The 26,928-nt window shown below is 41.9% G+C and overlaps 1 protein-coding gene across 1 annotated transcript; it reads left to right on the forward strand.

The window, feature by feature from the left end:
• The first annotated feature begins 471 nt into the window (after positions 1–471).
• On the forward strand, positions 472–12,233 carry LOC135242256 (collagen and calcium-binding EGF domain-containing protein 1-like). The gene is made up of 11 exons (XM_064313256.1): positions 472–872; positions 2,583–2,663; positions 8,537–8,589; positions 9,048–9,182; positions 9,649–9,786; positions 9,929–10,065; positions 10,369–10,489; positions 10,590–10,729; positions 10,850–10,885; positions 11,158–11,193; positions 11,288–12,233. Exons 1-11 carry the CDS (start codon positions 763–765, stop codon positions 11,453–11,455), a joined length of 1,155 nt encoding a protein of 384 aa, XP_064169326.1. The 5' UTR covers positions 472–762; the 3' UTR covers positions 11,456–12,233.
• Positions 12,234–26,928: the final 14,695 nt, after the last annotated feature.

Raw genomic sequence — 26,928 nt, forward strand, 5'->3', positions numbered from 1 at the left:
ACACCACTGACTGAGGTATCAAATTAATTATTAGGACGATATAGGGTATGATACTGCATTGGATTGCATATTATATTCCTAAAATTGACCAAGAATTACAACTCTAACAACAGTTTCACTTGATATACAATTAGCCATTTGAATTTCTGCATGGAAAAAAATGTAAACTTGATGGTCCATGCGTGCATCTTTTATACAAGTGTAATATGGTGTATCACACTGTTTAATGACAAAATATTGGGATTAATTTATTTCACATTCTTGAATTATGAGCCTTTAAATTTGGTCATATTCGGAAAACCAAAGATGGGGATAGGATAGAGAAGGGGTTGAGGTTGTAACTGCAGATTTGTTCCACGAGAGGACGGTGAAGAAATACTTTTGGCGGACACAGTGATATTTTCCTCTCCCTAAAATCAGTCCTTAGGAAAAGGAACTCAAATCTAGGCGGAGATGACTCGTAGTCTAGGTCGCCCAAATGATACGATGCGTTATAACTCAGTTGAGACGGAAGACATGCTCGTACATACGACTGCGGTCTTTAGAACGTTGCATTTAATTGCCTATAATAACAATAAAATGTTTTACTTTCGTGTGTTTGAAATTGATATTATAATGAATTAAAAATATGTTTAAAAGTATATGTTTAGTCATAGCTTACAGGAACGACTATTAGTTGAAAATAGTTACAATTTATCCTGTGAAAGCATTACAGCGTCTCGCTCCCTTGAACTTAAGCGTCCTTCGGGATAGTAGCAGGATATGGAGCGGCTATTTTGTACAACAGTAATCCCATATTCGGTTGTCTGTTTTATTTTTCTGCGGGATTTCGCCGAAACTTCTAAATTTCGCTCTAAAATGGACCTTACTGGGTAAGTTCATGGATCCATTTATTCATTCATTCGCGTATGTTTTTTAACGTTGCTTTTTGCGAGTAAAATACATTTTATTAAGCCGGTCAGTAAATATTTCGAAGGGAAATTAGCCGGTGTTCGTTCGTGGTGTTAAAAAGACCCCGCCTTTGGGACCGAAGAATGTGGGAACACGTTACCACAATAACCTAAGATACATATTGATAAGTTGGGAGCTAGTGAAATTTTTGCATTTTTCAATTATACGGTGGTTCTGACGTATTATCTCACATAATATTGAAACCAAAGAGACTGGTATGTGCAGACTGAGTATAATCATGGGAAGTCTGTCCTGCCAGAATAGTTCCAAATACCATCTGGTCCTGTCGTCAGAAATCCTGCATGGTGAAAGCATAAGAGTTACAGTTTGCAGTGCTTTTGTGTTAAAGTGGTTTTGCTGTGTACATGGCCATATTCAAAGAAGGGGTGATGGGTGTCAGAAATATTGAAGACAAACAAGAGAAGTGACAGACTATGCTTGCACTGACAAACCAAGGATGAGGAGAAAAGAACAATTACCTACATCTAAATCAAAGCTCTTACAAAAAACTCCAAGACTCAAGTTTTTACAACTACTATCACCTCTTTTAGCAATGGCTTGGTTTTCTCGGTATACGTTCTGTCCAGGTACAGTGCTAGCATGTACTAGTATGTATTATCTAATCCCGGCCTCAATTATCCATTGAAAGTCCTGTATCATTTTTCGAAACATGAATTGAGTGCCTGTCTGCCACATATTGTCTAATTTGTATTGAGTTTCTCTCGGCTTACTCAATGGAATCTGGCCTGTTACACCAAGTGTATTGTGAAATCAGTGAGTCACGGTATGTTTTTCTACCTCATGATGGGGCCACGATTTTTAAGACTTACAGTGCCGCAAAGTAAACAATGTTTTTGGCACAGCTCAATAAGATCTTTGTCTTATTATGTCAAATTTGTTTTTCTTTTGTCTTATATTGTTGGCTTGCTGTAGGTTTGTTTTCTTTGTGCGCGTATCAGGTTTTAACTGTCTTTAATCGAGCGCTCTCTCAGTGCTTCATAGCAGATGGGCAGAAGACAGCTTACCCGAAATAGCCACGAGGAAACATCTGAAAAATTCTCCCTGCGTTAGATTGTTGAATGATCATTCTCATAGATGGTCATCATTCTTCCACATAAGCTCATAGTATTGGGGCTGCAATCATTTAGGGTAATCTTTTCCTACTTGCACCATTTGGCAGCACAGCTTGTAAAATGCCACAAAAAAGACTGATGTAGCCAGACCAACCGGCAGCCTGGTTCCAAACCAGTCTTGTGACAATTGGTAATGTCTATCACACAACTTTACGTGTACTTCAATGTAACATAGTTTTTCTTTTACAACCCTTATAGGTTGTCTGATGTAGTCATGCTATGGGCCTTACAGTCCTGTAAATTGCTTACTGGACAACACATCTTACACATTTCAGTATGTAGGGAGACTTTTTGCAGAAAGGGATGGAATGCATTGTAGTACAAATGAGGGTAAATGCACCAATATGCAGAGGCCTTATATTACTGTTTACGTGTATTATTTGATGACAATCTGTTCAAAAAATGTGCGTGAGTGTCACATTGTCTTCATTCACTCAAGCCATATCATACTGTAGTGCTGCTCTTATTTACATCTTTTTTTCTTGATCTGTTGTAAAGGGAGGTTTGTCCAGAGGACAAGATTGTGACAGTTGAATACCCCTGCACTAAGCCAGGGGGACAGAATGCCTCCTGTCTCAGGTAAGAGGCTCTCACCTCCAATTGCTTTCAACGTGCTTGTTGGCAGTCCCACAATCCCCCTCTTCATCACACTATGTGCCACTGATGTGATAATATTAGTGCTTGCACTGGCTAGCTCATGCTACATGCTCAGGGTAAAATTGTAATATGTGATCTGTTTGCAGTTATGGTTTGCAGTTTGCACTGAAATCAGTGTTGTGGTCTGTGTAATTATTGGGTTCAGATGAGCCATGGCATCAGGGGGCTTGGCCCCTCCTGATGTATCACTCTGGAAGGGGTATATATTGCCCCAGGCTGGTTAACATGACTTAAAGTAATAATGATGGGTATAAATTAGTGTCACTAATGATTAGCTTAAATATGAGGCTACCAGTTTGGTTAACATAGTTTGGACTGCAAGCAGACCATTCTCTGTTCCATTCCAGCATAGATCATGCAGTGACTTACTAGTGAGCTGGAAATCCACACAGATTTTTCTTCCAGCAAATAAATACTAAACTGTGCAGTTTTTTTCCTCTCCTCAGTAGTGGCTTTCACTTGAAAAAAAAGGAAAATGATTTGAAACTAGTGTGAGCAGTGCCAACCCAAACACATGGCTGTTTTGTCTCCACTTCTTTGCTCTTTGACTGTGTGTATTGTCTCCTAACCGCAGGGCAGCCTCTCCTGACCTGCAGAGGAGAGTGGGATGATGTGGGGATGGGTTTATTTACTGGCCCTGGGGCCTCCTATGGTGCGCACTCTCAGCTATGTGTTTGAGCACGGCATCAGCATTCAAACACACGGATACAGCACTGATAAACACCCTGACGATCATTTGACGATCTCACATTTAACCAGACGAGATGGTTAGGAAATGAGATTAAACGCACTCTACTCTGTTTAGATTATGGGGTTTTGCAGAGACTCAGAGAGCTTCTTGGATTGCAAGCTAATAGTGGGATCTGCAGTGATGTGGTAGAATGCAAGTGATGAAAGAATGCTTGGTATAAAGACTTGTAAGCAATGAAAGTTGAACGATTAATCATTGTCTGGTCTTTCAGCTCTACCTCTCCAAGACCATTCTTTTGTTAATATAGTGTGGATTTGTTCTGTCGATTTGTTTTGCCATCACTGGTAAGGCAATACTGACCAAAAATGAAGAAACATTTTGCTTGATCGGGGCTTGCTAGGTGTTTCTTTATAGTCCATAACTCTGTTTACATGTTTAAATGTCTGTAAAAAAAAAAAAAAAAGCACAGGCCTCAAACAATCTGTACTTATATTTCCAAGTCTCCTTTAAATCTCACACAGTCTTCTATCTTTCAGGGAAGCCTTGGCCCTAAGCATGTTTTTTTACACAAAGAATGAAAGAGAATGAGACTAGTCTGTTTCCACTTGAGTGACTATCAAAATCATTGTTGTGGTGCCGTGCCAGAGTCCCTGGAGTGAGGCAGATATTTATATATTTTGGGTCACAGTTGTCTCTCCACCCCTGAATGTCAGAACGCACAGGCCTGAGCATGTGGTCAGACTGAAAAAGATCCGGAAACCTTCATACCTTTTTGTACAAAAGCAGTTAAATAAATGTTTTCTTTTATTTGCTTCCAAGTTCAGACTCAAGCATGTCCCAGAAGGCACCTTCACTTTAGAGCAGGGATCTCTAAGTCTTGTCCTGGTGGGTACAGTTTCTTACGGGCTTTTTTTAATTTCCTTTTTATCAGCTGCCAGCTTAGGCCTCAGAAACAAGGCATACAGGCTCATTACCCAATCGATGACTTAAATCGTGCTCTTTAGTAAATATATAAAAAACCGGGCAGACAGTGACCCTCTTGGATTTGAGTCTGGGATCTCTGCTCTAGAAATATTGTATATCCCTTTCTGCCTCTATGATCAGGAGGGGTGGAGTGTTTTTTTTTTCATTCTACACTATTTCAGAGCCCCCTCAATGGAAGCCAGGGCATCTGGATTTTAGGTGAATGACATTCCTAATTTCCTATTACGTTTCACCCATTGTCTGTGAACGAAGTACAGTATGCGGTGCTGTGGAGCCAGTATTTCACTCTCAGGAACTCTCTGTCTACCGGAGGCCCTGCAGCTGCACAAGATTGAAATGCCAGTGTAGTTTCCCAGCTTTTAGCTCTATGCTAAGGAGCCATATCCCTGTTCTCAGCTTATCCGGTCCTATTCTTTAGCTTCTTGTTTTGTTTTAATTTTTTTTCTTACTTTGGCCTGGCTTTCCCCCACCCCATCCACCAACCATACCCATGTTGACAATCACTAACAAACACTATGGCTGTAAACAAGAGACCTGCGTCCTAGACAAAAAGAAGACTGAAGGGGGAATGAAGGGGGAGAATTTTGGGAGAGGTAATGTTACAGCACATCCACACGGAATAAAGCACAACTCTGGCAGGCAGTGCACTCCCCTCTGAAGGCCTGCAGGGAAATGACAGAGCGCTGTAAAAGTGCTGTGGGTAAGCAGGAAGTATTGGGCAATATCAGTCCTGAATTCGCTTCTTATTTTTATTTATTGACAGCATTTAACACGTGAACTCCTCTGCAGAGGTAGCCCTTTTAAACAGGGTCTTTTGTTATCAATGTTAAAGATTCAAAGTGGACAGTAAGTGTCTGCGTTGTGTAAAAAAAATAAAATAAAATGTGGGGAAAAAAATCTAGGGCTGATGTAACTCGATACCTCCAATGACCTCACTATTAATTGTTACTATGACATGTATTTTATTTACTATCACATCTCATTACAACCCCATCATATAAAGGACGCCATTTGCAAATGTTCTTCATCCCTTCATCCCATCTTACTGTACAAATAGCTCCACCACACTTCACTGGACAGATACAGGATGCTGCAAGGTGATATAAAATATATAGTGCATTACATGAATACAATTTGTGGAGTGTTGGTGGCTTACTGGTATGTTGCTGTTCCTTCCTTCTTATTTCAGCCAAAAGAGGGCTTATGTAGAGGTACTGAAATCTAAAATCCTGTAAAACTGTTATTTGCCTAGTTTCATTATTAACATATCAAGTCATCAGTGTGGATTCCCGGGTGAAACATCACTGTGTGGCCAGGGTGAGTCATGGTGTCCACGGGATGCCTGAGTCTCTCCTCCTGTCTGAGTGTGTTCCGGCTGCACTGAGGTGGGAGCAGCTGCAGTCGCTGGTGTTTTTGCCTGTCAGTGGAAAGGATAGAGTTAAGATGGCACTGGCCGTGGCAGAGAATGAAAGAGTGAAAGAGGAGAGATAAGGGAGAGAGAGAGAGAAAGACGACTCACACCACTGTTTTTCAGCTGCCCAGCAGTCCCGGAGCTCCTCGGCTCTCAGTGAAAGTGTGCTCTGTTGGAATTGTGGCGTCCGCCACTTTGATGTGTCCCCGGGGAAACGTGGATCTGGAAGTGTGCTGACAGAGTAAATAAACACTGCAGGCCACATGCTCACCCTTAACACAGGCAACCACGTCCAGCAAGAAAAGATTACAGCCCCACATTATTCCAGGCTTTTCATCCCAACCATTTCCTTATTTCAGGGGGAATCACTGGTAAGAGCAAAACCTTTATGAGGTAGAGACACAATGGGGAACATCCCCTGAAATTCGTTTTAATTCCATTTTCGCCTTTATTCCTTTATTAATCAGCCTGTTGACATACGTTGTACAGCTAGTCTTTTGTTTTTTAGGGTGGTGTGAGGGCTGTGTCTCTCTGCGAGGCTCATTTGGTTAAGGCACCGTGCTGTGTTGCATGAACAGGTCCCATGATCTCGGATCAAATCTGGACCATGCTAGTGCCACCTGTAGCTATTAGCTCCATAATGTGGCACGTAATTGGCGATTACATCGCCCAGAGTTTATATTTTTTCCTCAGTTGGATAGGGATCCATGTTTCATTGTTCTCTAGCGATACCTGCTGGCCAGTCAGGTGCCTGGGAACTGCATACCAAAGCCACATATGAAAGGTCTTCCTCCAACTCCATGCTATGCAAGCCTAGCTACGGGCTGCCATGTGAATAGAAGCTGGCTGGGAGCAACGTGTTTTGGAGAGGAACCGCGGATGTCTTCGCTCTCCCGAATCAGCAGTGGAGTTCAAGCATGAATGCAGCTATGGTTGCAAATAATTTGACATTCAAAATTAGGGTGGGAATTGTACATGCACAACCCCACATTGGATGGCAAGATTGAATAAATAAATAAATAAATAAAAGACCATTTTGGTTTGTTTTTCATGTTCCTCAAGCAATGACACAGAGGGAACACTCCGTTCCCTTGGTTGCTCAAAGGCCACTTATCAAGTCACGACATAAGGTCTCTTTATGGAAACCATAAACTACATTTCCCTGCTCTGTTCACTTTCCAAGCCCTGTGGTTCAGCGATAATGGACTTTATTTCTTTGTAGTGCACTCCAACTCATTAGCACGCAAACAAATTACATGGTTATAAACAAATATGGAAAAACTACAGTTGAGGAGTAGGTTCTGCAGTGTGGGCTGGCGTACCGCTATTGTTCCCGAGACCGTGCTGCGCTGTTCTTGGAAGCAATCAGCAATCAGTCAGGCTCCATGTGGACCCAGCGTTCCCCCAGCAGTTTGCCACAGTGTGCAACAGTGGGATGCTGGCTGGACCACAGAAAAAAACGTGTGGAGCCGGAGAGCACGGCCTGGCTGTTCCAGCGGTGGCTCTCCGGAGGCAGCATCTGAGTGACTCCCAGGGTCAGTGTGTGGAATCAGCTGGGGCAAACTAACAAATAAATCATGCCTGCTACCCTTCGCCAGCAGTAAAAACAAACAGCGAGGAATATGACACAGGGAGGGTGTGACGGAGAAAGAAAAAATTAAAAAATGGGAAAGTAGAGAGGATTGTTCACAGGGACTATTTTTCCTGAGCCGGGGTGGTTTTACAAGCCTTGGTGTGTCAGAGTTCGCCTTCACTAATGATCCAAACGGTTGTTAACAGGCTCTACTCAGGTACTTGCCTTGTATCCTGGGCCTCATGCACACACACGTTCTTGGCAGCGTGGGAAATTTTGAACTGGTACAGTATCTGTGCATTGAGCTGAGTCTCAGTTTAGACCCCACATTTGTCAGGTCCAGACCTGCAGGTAGAAATGTGGGGAGTCCTGGATCTGTTCACCAAATGGGGTTCCCACCAGCGTGCAGTCCTGGCTCTGTTCTGGGAACACTAATGAGGACATCCCAACCGTTCGGCAGATAGACAGGGGTGCGGTTTCTGTTTGAACTCCAGACCTCATCAAAACAATATCAAGTGCACTGTATATGTAGGAAGGAGGCATTTTTATCTTAAGTGACTGAGATGATGCCAAATTTTTTGTATTTAATTTGGTGCATTTATTAATCTATTTATCTCGAGAGTGACTTATGGGTTTGAGTGAATTTAACAATAAAATGGTGTTGATATCTTGGTTGAATCCTTGACAATGTTTTAGTTTCTGTAAAGTGTTATTTCTGCACTGTACCCATGTACCTAATGTTTTGCCTCCACAGTTTCATCCTTAATTCCAGTAACTTGTATGATTTGAAAGTATGAGCCTTTGTTGTTGGAGACAACAAAAACAAAGTCTAAAGTAATGGCGGATTTCTCTGTTTGTGGCAGTTTACAAACTGTTGATGTGGCAATGAGTCTCAGCTGATGCACTGTTCTGGAATGACACTAGCCCTTGGAAACCACAGATTCTAGAAAACAGATGACAGGAGATTTGGAATTATAATGCATCACAGACATTAGGAGGAAGTTACATTGTAGGAAAGATGGGAAAGCATTTCAAGTGAGAGGAACATTGCCTATTTATTTATTTATTTATTTATTTTTACACAACGTACATTTGGATTTATTAGTGTGAGTGAGATAAATGTTTTCCCATTTCAGGAGGAGATGCTGTGAGGGGTACCGGTTTGTGATGGGCCACTGCATCCCAGAAAGTAGGTAAAAACATAGACTCCCTATCTATACCAGTAGAGAAAAATGTACCTGTTTGAGCACCATTGATAATGGAGAGAGCTCTGGTATTCTGATTGTTGATAAAGGATCAGTGTGTGTTCAATCGTCATTTCTATTCAGTAACAGAAATCTCCAGAACAGTTTGTATTACTGATTCCAAGGAATTTGACTGATCACAAGAAGACAATAACATACTTCCAGATTTGCATTTGTTAGCATGTCTTATACTAAATGTTTCACATAATATTTTTTTGCATGCTGTAACACAGCCAAAGCATTTTGAATAATCTATGCTGAAAACATAAACTGAATGGAAATGCTGGTTGCTTTGTCTCAGTGAATGCGCAGGTGTAAGGAGGCCAACTCTGCACCATGTTGCTGTATCAGCATACGTGGGTCTTGGTGTGACATCACCCTGTTCTGTCTCTCTGTGGTGTAGGCGTGGACGTGTGTGCAGGCTCACCCTGTGAACAGCAGTGCACGGACCACTTTGGACGGGTCGTTTGCACCTGTTACCCTGGGTTCCGCTTCGATCGGAAGCGCCACCGCGGAAACCAGCACCCATACTGCCTCGGTCAGTCCGCCCTCCTCTCCAACAGTGAGAGATATCTGAACCCTGTTATCTGGCCAGTGCTGCCTGTCTCATCTCTCACTAAGTCAACACTGTCTGTCTCTGCCTCTCTCTCTTTCTCCATCTGGCCATTTCCCTAATCAGCTCTGTCCAATTTGGTCTCTCTGCCAGACAGCATTTTCTGTCTACTCTCTTTCCTACAGGTCCCAGGATTTCAAACAAGCTGCCAAATACCCTAGGTAGTACATCCTGCTCTTTTTGCTGCTGTACTTTTACTGTATTTTTTTTTTACCACTGCCCAGGGGTTATGAATTCCATTTTCATTTCATGCCGATCACATCATTTTGAAACTCAGTTAGTAATTACTTAGCTCTTACATTTTAGCGTGACAACTCCAAAGCAAAGAGGTCACAGGGTTATACAGAAAGCCTATGGAAAACGGTCTTTGATTTACGCCCTGTTTTCTCAGACGTGGATGAGTGTGAGGAGTCTAATGGCACCGTGTGTGAGCAGGCCTGTGAGAACACACCGGGCAGCTTCCTGTGTCACTGCCACAGTGGCTACAGCCTGGACGCAGACAAGCACTCCTGCGTCCCCCGCCACAATCGTGAGTCTATCGCCGCTGATATTCCTCCCTGCACAAGCAGACAGGAGCATCCTTTCTTTGTGCATCATACAATTAATTATTTGCTTTCTCTCTGTCTCGCTTTCTTTCTCTCTCTATTTCTCTTTCTCCCTGTCCCCCTCAGTGAGTGCCACAAGTGGGACTTTGCACTCTCTGGTTAGTGCTGGGTCCTGCCCCTTTACCTGTCAGGACTTCATAAGCATGAGGAACAGCCTACTGCAGCTCAAATTGAGGCTGACTGGTGCTCCGCCCAGTTCCCAGGTGTGTCTACGGTGCCTTTACATGTATAAACACTGACAGCAGAATTTACCACACAAGTATGGTTGATTTTTGTGCAAATAGGGGTCAGCTCTGAGAAAGCTGACTATTCTAAATAGGCACAGTAAAAATACTGTGTATAGACACCTCACATTCACTGCAAAACTGTAACCAGACCAGATGAGATGGCAAAAAACAGTTGAGTGTGCAAGACCATTAGCCTTGCATTAGAAGAATTGCTGGATAGTTTTTTTTTTTTCATAGACAGGGCGCAACTGAGTGTTCATGTTTCTGTATGATGTTTAGATACTCACCCCAGACCTGCCTAACCGCAGTCACAAACCATCACATAGGTGGGGGGATAAAGGGCCAAACACCTCCACCCTGCCTGGCGCCCCTGGTTCCCCTGGACCCCCTGGACCCCCAGGTGTGTTTTGGGATGATGAACACAAAGTTGTCAGGTCACACAGGCACTTCATGTTGACCAAACCTTCACGTTGTCCATTTCAATTGGGTCCATGGCATAGGACTGCAGGGACTACCTGGAGAGAAAGGGGAATCTGGAGCCATGGGCCCACCTGGCCCTCAGGGGCCACGAGGGGACATGGGCCCCATGGGGCCAGAGTCAGATCTGGAGCATGTTAAGAGAGGACGCAGAGGCCCGGTGGTGAGGTTATTGTGTGTGCTTTATTGATCAGCGACCAGCGATCACTCTGTTCACTGAAATTCAATGGCAGCGGCAGCACCTTTCCCTGCAGCCCTGATTGGTTAGTTTATGTTTCCACAGGGCCCTGCTGGTGCACCAGGGAGAGATGGGAAGAAGGTAGTTTTATCTTTATCTGTTAATGCTATGTGTGTGTTACTTCAGTGTGTGTGTGTGTGTGTGTGAGAGAGAGAGAGAGAGAGAGGCTTGCTTTAGCCAGTGCTTCAAGATGGCCAGACAGAAGCCCCTGCCATGTGGACTGACTCCAGCTGATGTGAACATTTGGAGGGTTTCCCCAGTATGCCTTGTATCCATATCTATGAGAAGCCTTTCATGTGGAAGGACTTTGTAAAAAAAATCTGTGTGTGTTGTTTCCTGTGTGTACACTGCAGGGGGACAGGGGCCCTCCTGGTCCCAGAGGCCCAGCGGTGAGTCCTGATTCACTAATGCTATTACTATAAACCAAGTAAGAGCTGTTGTTCTTCCTGCAGTCATCCAATACTGTGTCCCTCTTGCCTCCAGGGACCTCCCGGCTCATTCGACTTCCTCCTGCTGATGTTGGCTGACATTCGCAATGACATCATGGAACTGCAGGAGCAGGTGTTCAGGAGTAGGCATGAAGTGTCCCTGGAGGACCCATTCCTGTCTAGCAGAGAGACAGGTCGTAGTGAATGGGGATCAGGGGACTAGTGGAGGTATCACACAAAACCTGACTTTGGGAGTGTCAGGTATAGCGCCATTTATAGGAAATAAACTGCCAAAGAAGAAAAAGAAACCGTCCAAACCCTGTGATGCTCAAAAGGTTTAAAATGCTTGACCTCTGTACGATGTGTGGTTGGCATTGAAAATGTAGACATTTCTCTGTGTCCTCAGATAACAAAAGCTGTTTAGAGAACAATTGGATTCCACTCAATTCCAAAACAAATGGATTGCTACAATGTTGTCTTGTGGAATATATCTGAGCATGTGCACAAAGAATGGCCAGATGATGTTGGTCTTTCTGGGCAGCACCAGCATTGGCTTTTGGGTCAATACTGGTGTGGCTCCCTTCACAGTGAACCAATGTGACCACTCTGATTTAATGATTATTGAGACAAGAAGGACAATTCCATTTAAGAGGTACTTTCCAATTCTCAGATATACACACTGTATATGCAATATATTTCTGTATTTATTCCAAGGGACTATTTTTTTTATTACTTTGTTTGGGAAAACATGAATTGTAAAGGCAAATATTTTTTTTTAAATTACCACTGTGTGTCTCCCTGACCTGTCATTCATTTAGTGGCTCATTCACCTGTGGTCCTGACACTCCAGCTTCACAGGGCTTGTATTACCCTCATTTGATCGTGCTGTACGGAGCTGCACCATGAAACTACCAAGGGATTAGAGAGCATTGGGTTACTAGCTGACCATTGTGTGGTAGGATGGTGTGTGAATTGTGCTAGTAAACCTGTTCATTATTTCACATGGCTGTTCTCTCTGGATCCTAGATAACTGGAGGAAATATACCTGTTTACCTGTATGCTCTGGGCATTAATTTGAACAATGTTAACGTGCTGGACTGTGAACTGTACCGCTGTGTGTGCGTGTGTGTGCGTGTGTGTGTGTGTGTGTGTGTGTCTGTGTGTGTCTGTGTCTGTGTCTGTGCGTGTGTGTGTTTGAGAGAGAGAGAGAGAGAGAGAGAACAATGTGAGAAATTGATGGAAGTAGGTGGCAAATGAGCAAATCTCATGTGCCCTCTTTCTCATTCAAAGTTCTTGCCTATGGGGTTTTCCTTTATGTCCAGCAGTGGGCGCTATTGTACACGTAAAGCCTTGTTTTGGAAATGGCAGGTGTTGAGAGCACAATTTCTTGGCCCTGAGAAGCTCTTGCTCATTGCACGAGTGTTGATTTTTATTTCTTCTCTTGTATTCGCCACAAAACAACTGCTTTGCTCCATTCCTTCAAGTTCAGTCTTTGCAGCTAAGGCATAAACAGCAGGTGTGTGAATGTTTTGGAGATTTCTGGAGGCAACCATTTTACGTGATCAGGAGAAAATCTGTGTAATTGGGGTTAACGTAGGTGCTGAATATTGCAAGTTTTCAAGATATTAATAACTCACATTATAGTATTGGCTGTGAAGCAACTGAGTACTTTTTACAATATCAATATGGAATAAGTGGTATTACTGTACTGTATATCATCATATTTATTTTTAAGTAAAACATAGGGTTCTATAGAGTTATTCATCATGTTCGGGTTCTACTGCTGGTAGCAGAATCGTGATAAGCAGCATATCCCGACATATGTCATATCATAACCCTGGTGTTGTGTTACATATTGAAATGTGAGTCGAGTATCAATACATAGTTACATCTGTATTAGATGTTACTGTTTTTGTTTTTTTATATTCGAAAAGCATCCCCACTGCTCAGCTGTCTTCTGAAATGTATCCACTTCTACAGGTGAAGGTGTGCATTTGACAGGACTGTCACTGGACATCTCCACCCCCTTACGTGCAGCCAGGGCTCATGGTTGAGATGTTGTTTGATAGCAAGTAATCAGGACACGCCCAAACTATAATTCAAGAATGGTGCCAGCTTTAAAAAAGGGATTAGTTTATCTCTCAGGTTGCAGTCAAGTGCCACTTCATTATTTGTCCAGTGGATGGCAGTGCACCGGATCATGAGAGTTCATCATGAAGATCTACGACTAAAGCCAAGAATAACAAGGCTTATCTCTCAGATGAGATATTTCTCTTTTCTTTATGTAATGGGGAATGTGACCTCTAAAAATATTTTTCGAAGAAAAGAGGTGGTACAGAGAACAGAGAAGAATAGGTGTATACTAACTTTAGATTTTACTTGCAGCTGAACTTTTTGTTTTTTTACAATGGCTGTCACATTTCTTATATCGTACACCTTTGTGAATATACTGACATTCCGTACATTTATACTAGTGCACATTGTTCAAAACTGATGGATAAAGAAAATGACATGTTTCCAGAGGTTTAAATCATGTACATCATGACTTTACTGTCATTGCCAGTTATTGTTGCTCAAGGGAGCAACCTTTGTATGCTGAACAGCTTATTATATTGAATAAAAGCTCCCATTACATGAGGATATCAAATAATTCATGGGATATGTCTAGCAGTTTGTGAATTTCTCCACTGGAAAATGTCTTATTTTTAAGCCATATTTTAAATTCTTAAATTACTTAATTCAATTCAACTATACCTATATTGAGAGTATTGAGACAAGTAAATGATTACTCACATCCATCTAAAACACAAAGCATGAAGTGAAAAGTGCAAGTCCACTGATATTTCACCCCATGGGGCTAGGGTTGAGGGGAGCAGGTGAAGTGGGGATGGAGTCATGTGGATTGTGGGTAAATATATTTGTGAATGTGGAAATGCTGCCATAGCGTGTGGCCGATAGTAGAAGGGAGAACATGGAGTGGCCAGGGTGGCTAGGGTCTTTCATGATGTCATGGGCTTTCTTTAGGCAGTGCTTGTTGTAAAACTCCTGGATGGGGGGGGGGGGGGATTAGCTGCCAGTGGTGGCCTGAGCAGTCCTCACTTCTCTTTGTAGTACTTTTCTGTCATGTGCAGTGCTGTTGCTATACAGTGCCTGGCTGTTATGCTGCTAGCTAAAATGCTCTGCAATGTGCAGGTAAACAAGTTGGTGAGGACCTGTGTGTTCATACCAAATTTCTTCAGCGGGTGCAGAAAGAGTGCAGTCTTCAGGATGCTTTGTTCATGGCTGTACTTGTGTTGAGGGACTGATATGCGTGCCTAGGAATTTGATGGTGCTGACTGTTCCCATGGCAACCCTATTGGTGTTGATTTGGGTGTGGCTTACTCTGGATATTTTTTTTTTTTTTTTTTTTTTTTGGACATTAATGGTAAGGTTGATCTCATAACACCTTATGGACAGATGTCTTACAATGGTATGGTATGGTGTGGATCAGACCTATTTCTGTGGTATCGTCAAACTTGATAATGGAGTTATTGCTATCCTCGACAATGCGGTCATGGGTAAACAGACAGTAGAGCAATGGGCTAAGCTCCCATCCCTAGGGAGCTCCCATACTGAGAGTCAGTGTGGGCAATGTTAGTTTGCCTTTCGTACTGTATTTTTATCTTTCTCCGTGGAAAATGTCATTATATCGTTTAAACGCCAGCACTGCAGGAAAATGCTTAGTAAAACTGTCATTCCTGCCCCTGACTACTCAGGCTTTGATTTGAACACAGCCAGGAATGCGTTTTAAAGCAGCTCAGATGTTAGCTGTTCATCATCACTGACGCTGCATGGGTAGCCCACTAAGGCGTACTCCACCTCACTTTTACGGAGAAACTGAGAATCATTTTGTGGCGCATTCCTGTCATGAAGAGTGAATTCCTTAAGAACACGTGTGTGTATGTGTGTGCATGCGTGCAGTTGTGCATGCGTGCACATCGTTATCAGTCAGAGCAGTGGATCTACTCAGGACTGAAACTACCTGCACGTACACCTCTGCAGTAGGCCGTGTTGTGATGCATGGGGGCCAGCCGAAAATAGCCGGCCTTCTGCGAGGTTTCCTCCGCCACGGCGCCACAATATTTCACCCAACATTCCGACAACACGCGTGTCTGTGACCTTACGCTGACCTTGTCTTTTTCCTTCCTGCTTATTCAAAGCCAGACAGAAACTGGAGGGCAGTTATCTGATCGCATTCCTTGGACGACACAATTCTGGAGGCTTTTGATGTTGCCAGCGACAGAGCAGTTGCAATTCTTCACATTAACCTGGTTGTTCCCAGCCAATTCCCTGTGGGCTTGGTCCTAGGGTGGTATATGGGCTTTGATATGTCCATAGACCTTATGAAGTTAAGCCAACATCAGTCGTGCCAGCCTGTGTCCCTAGAAGATAAGTAGGGTAGTATTAACTATAATCTATGAGCTGGCTGTTTTTTATTGTCAAATTATTGTTTATTGTTCTGTTTTGAACAAGAGTCGCCTTCACAACCTTACATTAGAACTCCAGGTACACACCCAAAAGAGAAAATCCCCTCAGCTTGCCTGGCACTGAACTGAGTATAGTGCAGTGCATCTCTAATCCTTACCTGATTGGGGTGTGAGAATTATTGAAGGGTGCACAACTGCAGATATATCTGTGTACGTCCGTATCAAACTCCTGAAATACCCTAAAATAAATCTCCATGCAGCTGTAAGTTCAGCTTGCATTTCTTTCAGTCTGCAGGAGAAGCTGTGTAACTGCATGAGTGTGCATGAGCGCTTTCCGCTGATTGTGTGAGTGAGTGATAACAGGACATGGCTATAGCTGTGAAAAGAGTGTGCCTTCCACCTTTGTGGTGAACTACTAGTGGGCACTTGAGCTTGACCTTGACCACTTGCAGGAAAGACAGAGGAAGTGAGAGAAAGAAAAGGACATTTAAATATTTACAGGCACAAGATTTGGGGGAATTTAGTATGTCTCCTTCGGGCAAGCATACTGTGCGCCTGACAACATTTTAATTTTTTTATTTGGCATCTCCCCAGTCCCACCTGAATTTAGAATGTCCAGTTTGTAAACTATGTACAAGCATGTTCATATACTCCTGCCGCCAGCTCAGGAAAATGAATGAGCAGTGCTCTTTCTACTGACTTTATCCCTTCCCTCTGTGAGCAATTTGAAGCCAATTATGTGCAGAGCACGAGAAAAAAAGAAATAATTAACAATAAATTCCCCACGCTTCCTTCCGCTTTTGTTTATGTAACATATGTGCATTGTGCGCACAGGTATGGATGAGAACTTATGCGATGGGACCTTCTGTGATGGCTTAACACTGCAAATATGTGCATATGACATGGACTGCACAACCACTGCCAGAATCAGATCAATCATGGGTGTCAATCAACAACAGGATATGCAAGTAAATTGAGGGAGCTAAATGAAACAAAAGAGATGAACAATTTTTCTCTCTTTCTCTCCCTCCCTCCCCCTCTCTCTCACACTTTTTCTCTTTCTATCTCTCTCTCTCTCTCACACACACACACACACACACACACACACGTACACACGCACGCATACAAAACACTGCACAGACACCCAGATGCTCACACGGATACACTCTCACACCTGAGTTCCTGCACGAACCAACATGCATGCCAGAGAGCACTTGACAGGTGCGGGCGTGGTCTGAAGCTGGGACACCTTGACACGCTAGCTCACCTGGCCCCAGGCCAGAACTCCGAGCTGCCAAATATACCAAACATTTCAAGTCTTCCACCTTTCCTCTCTGTTTGGTCCTCAGCATTGAGTGATTGTTTGGGGTGAAGGCCCTGCAATAGACTGGCAGTCTGCTTGGGGCAGAAGCACATTGAGCTTCATCATTCAAGAAAGAAACCCAGACCCATGGGCATTTGAGAGTTGGACACAAATTCCGTCTATTTTTACTCAACAAAGTGAATATTTTTACTTAATATTTGAATATTTTTCCTGGATTGAAATTCATCGAAAGAGTGCTATAGACTAATGAATCTGCACTCTGGCTGTTACATTAATATATAGATATCTTAGTCTTTTTTTTATTTTATTTGCACTAAAATAAACATATAATAATGTATACCATATGGTGCAAGACAGGCTGATTTTCTTGGTCTTCCATCTTATTTGTCATGTGTATTAGAAGGTAATCAGCCAAAATGATTCAGATATTTCTCACTGGAATAGCTGTGCTTTATTGTTATTACCACTGTGTTTGAAAAAGGATAAAAAATATCCGACAGGTGGATAAAAGCTCAGGCTCTGTGTAAACTCCCTTAGCTCCAGGCATTTTGTCTCTACACCCTGGTTTCCTCTGTCATTTACAAGCTGCTCGCATGCAGAGCGCAGAGGAGCAAACAGCCAACCGGTCCGACAGGTCCGGGGAGTAGTCGCGCTCATTCTTAGGGGAAAGAGTATGGCCTCCGGGCGCGCGGCTGCCTGGCGTGCGTGAGGACCAATCCCTGAGCTTTTCATTTCTATGACATTTCCATCTCGCTTTGTGGGAGGTGCCATTCTCACAACTCGGTGTTTCATTCTCTTCTGCTGCCATTGATAAAAAAATTACTTCTGCACTTATTCTTTGCTTCAGATCATTTATTAACATTTTTTTAAATCAATGTCTTGTGCCTTAGTCAACAGCGGTATGGCAATATTAGTCATCAATATTAGTATATTAGTCATATATTAGTCATCATGAGACATATTATGTGATGCATACAGCTGTTAGATAAGAATAAATCTAGAAACTAGAAATCTAGAAATCTAGGATTGGGATATATGGCCTCATCTCAAGACGATGTTTTCAGGGTCATGTGGGTGCTTTTCTGCAGTGAAGCACTCAGTCAAACTAAAGCTAATCCTTCCTGCCAAGTTACTTCTTTCAGCTTTGCTGTATGTCATGATAAATATTTGTGTGTTGTACACTTTCAGTGTGTGCATGCCAAATTCCAACAAAAACCTTCAGCAAATCCATAATCAACTTATGACTAAATTTGTATTGTGTACAATGAGTACTGTCAGTTCCAATTGCCTACCATTGCTGGTAGTGAAGAAATGGTTCACCTAGTAATAACCTATACACATTGGCTTAGTGTGTTTTAGGGTATAATATTTTTTCCTATTGCTACACTTCTGATAATGCAATCTGCAATGAGCAGATCAAATTAATTTAAGCAGTGCTGCATGTACATATTCAGCAACTGGCACATGTGGACACCATTTCCATATGTGCAGCCCCATTAAATAGTTCCTAGCCCATTATTTTCTGGTTTATAGAGTATCAATGTATTTCATAAGGCGGTTTCAATGCATATCTCAAGTTTGCAAATAACAAAATCTAGTCAGTGTAAATATTAATACAGGTAGTTCTTTTTTTAATGAGCCTGATGAACTGATTCATAACAATTTTTTTCATGTATGACATTTCTCAATGCACAAACAAGTAGCAACAGGTGTTGTCAACAGCATGCAAACATTTCTGCCATATCCTCATCATGAACGACAGCTAGTCACATTAACTGTTACATAAAACAGCAAAACAGCCTCAGAGTATGTATGCTTGAGCCAAGCCACAGGATGGGCGTGTTACATGACCTGAAACCACAAATCAAACAAGTATTACAACTTGACATGGCAAATATAAAGAGCAGCAGTTTGGGACAGGTTAGGTCTGCACACGCTGTTCTAATGCAACCAGGAACGGTGGTCTGCGTCACATTCGGTCAGCTGTGCATTCTAGCAATAGGGTGAACATGCCAACTTTCACCGAGAGCCTTAGGAACACAACTATGGCCAACAAACCGTCAGCCCAGAGCAATTTTCTGTAGGAACGTCAGATTTTCCTCAAGAATACCTCATCTGAGGAGGAGGGTCATTGGAGATGTGGTCATTGGTTGATTTCTGTGACTGATTAATGACACCCTGTACTTTGACCCAGGTTGTACATTAAATAAGTCTCACTTCGTTTCTGTCCACTTCTGTCTATCTGTTTCTCTTTGATAAGCAATTCCAGTGTATTGCAGTGGAGCTGGTCATTTGGCACCCCCTTGCTGCTCACCGGTCAGCAGATAAAATTCAGCAAGTGATCCATTCTGGCACAGTATTTGAATCTATATCCCAAAATAAAATGGATTCAATAATTGTTATATTGCTGGAGAGCTGCGGCTTGAGATAATGTGAGACTAATTTGAATGAGAAATCAATGCAAACACCTTTGAGACTGATTGCTCATTATTTCAAGAGAGAAATTCTGCAATTGCTCTTGCCAATGTCTCCTTTGCATCTAGTATTTGTGGAAGGAAAGCAGGGACACCTCAACCAAAAACCTTTTGTGGTTACATAACGTAAGAGATGTGATATTACCGTTCAGCTCATGACAAATGTTGAAAATCACTGGCATTGATTTTGATGAATGGGTGTATAGGCTGGGAGGTAGCACGAGAGGTGTGCTGGGCCATAAAGATGAGACACATCATGAGAAACCACACTGTCAAGAAAAGACATAGTTGTAACAATAATGATACCCTGTGCGATCATAAAAGCCTGTGACGGAATACACAGGATGTAATTAAATACAGCAACAGTAGTCCACATTCTTTTGATCTGGCTTTCACAGTGAATATAAGTGACATTCTTCATTGTGTACACATGGCTTAGTTAGCAGCATCACATGGACACCGAGGATTTAGTTAAATGGGAGACTTGAAAACTGTGATCTGCCAGCTACACAGAGACATCATTCTATATAATAGGACCATCAATGCTGCATTCAAGTGAGATGACAATTGGCCTAGCCTTGGGGTCTCTCAGATATTTGTATGCTTTCAAATTATTAATCTTGTTTCTGGCATCTCAGTAAAAATAATAGTGAATCTAATAGACTGAGTGGTCATTTAAAAGGCAGGCAATCATATACTGTACGCTAAATTGTTTGTCATTGCAGATTTATATGCAATAAGGACCGTGCACTTTCCAAGACTTCAACAGAAGGACTGATAATTTTCCAGAAAATGAACCATTAATCGTAGCACAAGTGCTTTCTTGAGAGAAGTAGCCTCGGGTCACAAGAGAACAGAGGAGTACGCCATCACATTTTCCCGAAAGTCGCTTTCTTCTGTGGTACACATACAGTATATGCTGGAGTTACAGAAACCTACACATGCACACAACAACATGTCCCACACATGGTACTACCCCTATCTTCAGCACGCTCCCCGCCCCCCCCCCCCCCCCCCCAACAGGCTATGACTGACAGGCAGCACAGTGCGTGAGAATCTTAGACTCGCAGTCACGACAGCCACTTCCTGTGTTGCAGGCAGACAGGATGGGGGGGAAGTGTTGGGCTCAGGTAACCAAAACAGTATCTTGGAGAGAATGCGGCAGTGGCATCTCTTTGTAGGTAGGATGCATTCACACGTGTAGCACTCATATTCAAAGACCACTTGAAGTCTGACACTGTCCTCAGCTTGACCTATTGCAGGACTCAATGGCTGAACCTTCAAAGCGATAGACAAATAGTGGCATTCACAAAAATAAATCTCCCACTACATTTGTTGTTTTGCCTCTTGAATGCCATTAAGTCAATATAAATCATTTCCAAAATCTGAGTAATGCATTACACATGCATGCAATGTGAAGTGTAGTGAATACCATAAGTTAAGAGAGATTCGTCCATATATTTCCTGTTTTCTAAATGATAATTACAGTAATTAATTTATGTGTCATGTTTCCTCTCCTTGGCCTCACAGCATGACCAAGGGCTCTTAGCCCCAAAAGTGCATTTTTATTATTTATTGCATTATACAAGACTAGACGTAAACACACGCACACACACACACACACACACACACATATATATAAATTTCATGCATTTTTAAAAAATCATGACTTGCATTTAGTTGCGAGTCTGTTAATGAAAAAGGATGACTGCAAGCAGGTGCATGTTTGTGTGGCAGCATTGCTCCAGACCACTGGATATTTTTGGGGAATATGCTTTCTTTGATTACCTGAACTAATTATTTCACTATGAAACATTTGTAGACATGGAGAACATGTGTATTCAAGCTGCACCATACAACCACAATATAATGTGGAAACATGTTCACGCAGGTGCTTTGGCTCTTTAAAACCTGTTGATTCAGTGCCACATAAAAGACAGAAACTGGGCAGAGTCCTGGCTATGAATTGGTAGCATACATTTCAGTCTTCATGCTCGATGTCTGTCATTCTTTTCTTCACTGCCTGCGTCCCTTTCTTAATCTCTTAGGTTTGGTTTCAGCAAAGCATTTTTTTTTTGAGCATTGCATGTCATGGTGTCCTTCATTATTTTATACTGTCTTTAAACATTATTCATGCCGAAAGAATCTGCACACCGTGTGGCATACCTAACCATTTACTCATTCGGTTCCCTGAAGAGAATTGCAATGAAAATTGCATCTCTTGTTGCAGACCTGTAGTTATAGTTACGTATGTTTTAGCCACAACATCTTTACTAACTGACACACAGAGGAGCTCATGTATCGTCTGGAGGTTTTCTTCGTGCTTCATCTCTCTATAGGCATTTACATGCATGGTGCTGTATCTGTAGCTATAGGCTGACCCCATTTAGAGTAGCCAATTTGTACATGGAACCTATACCACACATTTGATTATCGCAAAGGGTCGCAGTGCACTGTCAAGTAGTTTCTGTTGAAGCCTATTCATTCATCATGGTTTGATTTAAACTCAAGTTTATATAACTTGAATCACTCGCTGGGAGGCTGAAAGCACTTGGTGGGGGGCTTCTATACCCATCGAGAGTCCTCAAGGCAAGGTGCCGGTAGACTGTTTTTATGAATGAGAGGCCACAAAGCAAAAGCCCCCACTGAGTCCTGTGACTGAGCAGTGCTGTAAGAGCTTCAGTGACAGCTGCTGTTAATTGTCGGTTGACAACTGGCTGAAACTCCTTCGTTTTGCACCTGGCAGATGAGCCAAAGGGCAGGCTGGCTGGTCGATTTGTCTCCTGGGTTGGTTTCTGAGTAAAGTGTTTTACCGAGTGTTGTGGTGTGCGGGACCAAGGAACAGCTAGCTTCAATGGTGTTGATTGAGAATGCACACACCTCTGCCTCTAGCATTCAGAAACATGAAGCTCTGAGGAGCTTCTTGCTGAAACCGAAAGCATCTCTGCTCAACCCTTTTATTCTGAATCAGGAGAATGTTATGCATCGGTGCATTGCAGCCTTCATCAAATTAAGATTCAAAAGTTAAAACATAATCTGGCTTATTAATTAGAAAGAAAAACAAGTGCATGGTGGTGTGAAAATCTATCATAATTGTAAAAGCTGAGTGTGGATATGGGAGGAGAGAGTTATTTTTCCTGTTTAATATTTCTCTTGCCCCTGAGCCATGACTGAAGAGAATGGGGGGGGGGGGAGCTGCCTCGGGGGGGAAGGCAGTTCATTTAAGAGTACCTAGAAACAATATCAGTGCCACTGTACACGCAGGCATGCATGTAGTCATCATATTCACACACGTGTATACAAGGTTACATGCATGCCTACAGATACAAACACAGCACACATGTATGCATACAAAAATGCACATTTGCACGCACACACATACACAAACACACATATAGACACGAGGGTACGTGAGCGTGCTGTTTATCAGTTTGTGCAGTGCTCTGCTAGCTGTGGCTTGGCACCTGCAGCCCTCAGCTGCTGCCAAATACCAAACAAGTCTCCAATCTGGGGCAGTGCGATACAGGCTTCACAGCTAGCGGTGATTGTTACCTGTCTTATCACAGCGCAACAGTCTGTCTAGTACAACCATAAAACGGCAATAATGAATCAGAGTAATTCAGACCAAACACATTTGTCTCTGTTCTTTCTTCCTAAGTGTTACAATTACAACAGTGTGCCTTTGTCTCCTTCAGTCCTCTAATTATTAACCAGGAGTTAATAGGACTGATAACTGAGTACTAAACTGAGATTGCATTTGGGACACCACCATTTTGGTCTACTTGCATAAACCTCAGATGCTTCCGAAATATTTTAATTCAGTTTCCCTGTAACATTGAACAGTATGGCAAGGTCTTACAAATGTACCATGTATAAATATTGGAAAAAAAGTGTGTTAAAAAATACAAGTAATTCTATTACCAGGGACAATGAAATGCTTTCCAGCATATAAATGTTTTGCAGCTCCAGTAAGATTCCTTGATTTTTAATTTAAATTTACTTGCATTACTTCAATCCTTGTATGTTGAATGAAGCAAAATTAGTGTGTGTAATTTGGATTTTTTTTGTGTGTGCAAATATGCATATGTGCATGTGCATATGTATGCACCCATACAGTGCAGTCTTATTTCATCAGATATGTGACTGTTCATCTGTCAGATTATTCTGTCACAAGTGGATGGCTTTAAAGCAGTTCATACATAGACACGGTGACCCAAAAAAGGGAAATACCAATGCATGTCAATTTCTGTCGTAGTAGGCCACCATCACTGGCCTGTATGTGCTATGGTTTAAAGTCCAGATCAGGGTCTGGAATCCTACAGAAGAATTTTTCCAGGGACAGTGGTGCAGTGGGTAGCACTGGTGCCTCGCAGCAAGACGGTCCCAGGTTCGAATCCCAGTCAAGGTGTTTGCGTGTGGAGTTATCTCTGTGTCTGTGTGGATTTCCTATGGGCAATTTTACCGTCAAAAAACCTGCAGATGGATATATTCCTGCTATATGGATATATATAGCCCAATGCATGCTGGGATAGGCATCCCCATGACCCTGACATGGTATAATGGATGAATTCTGTCTTGACCATTATTCTGGAATTCAATTGCTCAATTATGTGCAGATCTGAAAAGGCCATGAGCTATGGATAACTTCAGTGGCATGTTCCTTGAACCACTAGACAAGTGCTCATGCACTTTGGACAGAAGTTGTAGGAGAGCAACTCCAGGCAGGAGAGGCATTAAGCTAACCTTAACACAAGGCTGCCATCCATATTATTCATCTGATTTTTCTCATGCTCTGGTTTATTCAGAGGCATTTAAAGATGAGTTAGAACGAGCCACAAGTCTTCCTCCTCCTCTTCCTCCTCCTCACACGCACACACACACACACACACACACTCCCTCAAATTCACACATTTCCCAAGTTCACATAAGTTATTTTCATTCTCTTTATGCGTGTAAGGATGCTTTATTTTGCTACTGATGTTTTGATCTCACTGTCACGCAACGGCACAATGAACAGTCTGAGGTGAAGCTGTGGGTGAGGGTGGGCGGTTTCATGTTTCCCTTTTGTCAGTTCAACACTTGCACCTTCTTTGAAACTTGGAACTTCTCTTGTTCATAGCTGGCTGTAATGTATGCGTTTTTTTGTTTTAGTTGAGAGGGAAAAGATTATGAGTCTGATCGATCAGAATAAATTTGTTCATAAAGTAAATTTACCCTCACTACAAACACCTACAAACACAAGTTCCTTATATTTTGTATTCCTAGTATGATCATTATATTATTTTGTTGGTTGTGAGAACCTGGTAGTTTAGATGCATAAAGCAACTAAACAGTGCAGCTAAGAACAGCAACCAGAGGTAATGAGTAATGAGGAAAAAGGTCTCCAGACTTTAACACCAAATACATTTTGAGGCCCAAATGAGAACAAGTCTCAAAAACCAAAAAAAACATTGCAGACATGTTTCTGGTGTTATACACCTAACAAAAAAAGTTGCATAATCTACTGAGCACTGGGCTATTAGGCTTTCACTACTGAGCAGCAATGACCCCATGTAGATCTTAAGATTGTATGAGACAGTCAGATTGATGAATGGGGGAGAACCGGTGCAAACAAGCCATATTTGGAGGGGGGCTTCCACAACACTTTACCATTTAAAGGTATTACAGGGCCACCTAATCTCTGCTTAAATAACCACTTCAGAACTGATGCTGCAGAAAAGTCAGCTTAGTCACTTTCATAGAAATGTGAGAGATTTTTGGAGCTGTGCATGTTAACATGAGATTGCTCTTCAGTTGTGCCTCACACATGAGATCTATGCAGTCAGAGATACAGAATATTCAGTAATAGATGACATAGAGCCATACAGGCCAGAAGTGGGGCTGTGTGTCACATGACCACAAATGTTAACTACTACCTGGCTTTTTAAAATACTGTGAATTGCACTTAACAATCTGTCTTGAATGTCTTGTATGTCTTGGCCAATTTGGGTTTTGGACAAAATGATTGCCATTATTAACTACCTTAAACAAACACAATGGACAGACAATGTCAACAACAGATTGCTTCATTTTGCATAAACCAGGGGTGTTGTAGGAACTTAGTCAATCAATGACTTAATCTCTCATGCTGAAACACACCGAAAACCAGCAGACACTGCAACCCTCCAGGACTGTAGTTTGACACCCCTGGCATAAACGATAATGGCATTATTTTCCTTCTTTGGACATGAAGAAATTATCATACCTTGAAGGCACTGACATCAAATAACAAAATGAGTTTAATGTGAAATCAAATGTCATAACAAATGGTTTAAAATATTTTGGGCTCATATAACCTATGACTCATCTTTATATTATATTTTAAACATATTATGACAATATTATGAAACATAGTATGACAACATATTTTTTCTCTGTATAATCACCAATTACATTATGAAACTTCTCTTTTATGCCACTTGAGTTACACATACACAGAAAGGGCACTATCAGTGGAGGCATGTAAATAATATACCATATTCAGTCAAAAATTATTGTTTTATTAATAAATGTGTAAATTATAAAAATAAGTCATTAGCAAATAATCCTAGTTTTCTGTTAATTGTCTCGATATGTAATATTTTATTTTATTTTGTCTAATTAGAGAATGTTGCTAGTTATTAAAATAAAATGTGCAATTCCATAAAATCAGATTGAGGCCTAAGCAATTCAAAGAATAGACTACACTTCAGAGGTAAAACCTCTGTTGTGTTGTGCTCAAATCTGGTCAAAAAAACTTTATTGCACTGAGAACAAAGAATAGACTATATTTATCCAGAGGTTTCCAGTAAATCTGAAGCAATAAGAAATGCTACACAACTAGAAGTGCATTTAGATTGTGCTGAGGCATTTAGCAGACACTCTTTTCCAAAGAGGCTTACAAATACATGTACATAAAGGCTCAGGCAACAAGGAGACAATACGAAGTCACCACTGTCAAAACCAATAATATTCATTGATGCATAAACCTATAACATGTGCTTTAACTCTGAAGAGTAGGTTTTTTGGAATGTTTTTCAGAAGTCTGTGTTCTAGAACTGCATTGATTTCAATTACAAGTATTTTTTGTTACATTAGAATGTTAAGTTAAGAACATTCTAATCACATACATTACATTGTCAAAAGTATGTGGACGCCTGACATCCAACATCTCACGCAAAATTATGGGCATTAATATGGAGTTGGTCCATCCTTTGCTGCTATAACAACCTCCACTCTTCTGGGAGGGCCTTATACTAGATGTTGGGGCCTTGCTGCAGAGATTTTTTTCCATTCAGCCAGAAGAGCATTACTGAGGTCGAGCACTGATTTGGCATTTAGGCCTGGCTCACAGTTGGCTTTCCACTTGATCCCATAGGTGTTGGATGGGGTTGGTTGGGGCTCTGTGCAGGCC

Source organism: Anguilla rostrata, chromosome 16 (genome assembly GCF_018555375.3).
Source record: "Anguilla rostrata isolate EN2019 chromosome 16, ASM1855537v3, whole genome shotgun sequence".
NCBI classification, from domain to species: domain Eukaryota; kingdom Metazoa; phylum Chordata; class Actinopteri; order Anguilliformes; family Anguillidae; genus Anguilla; species Anguilla rostrata.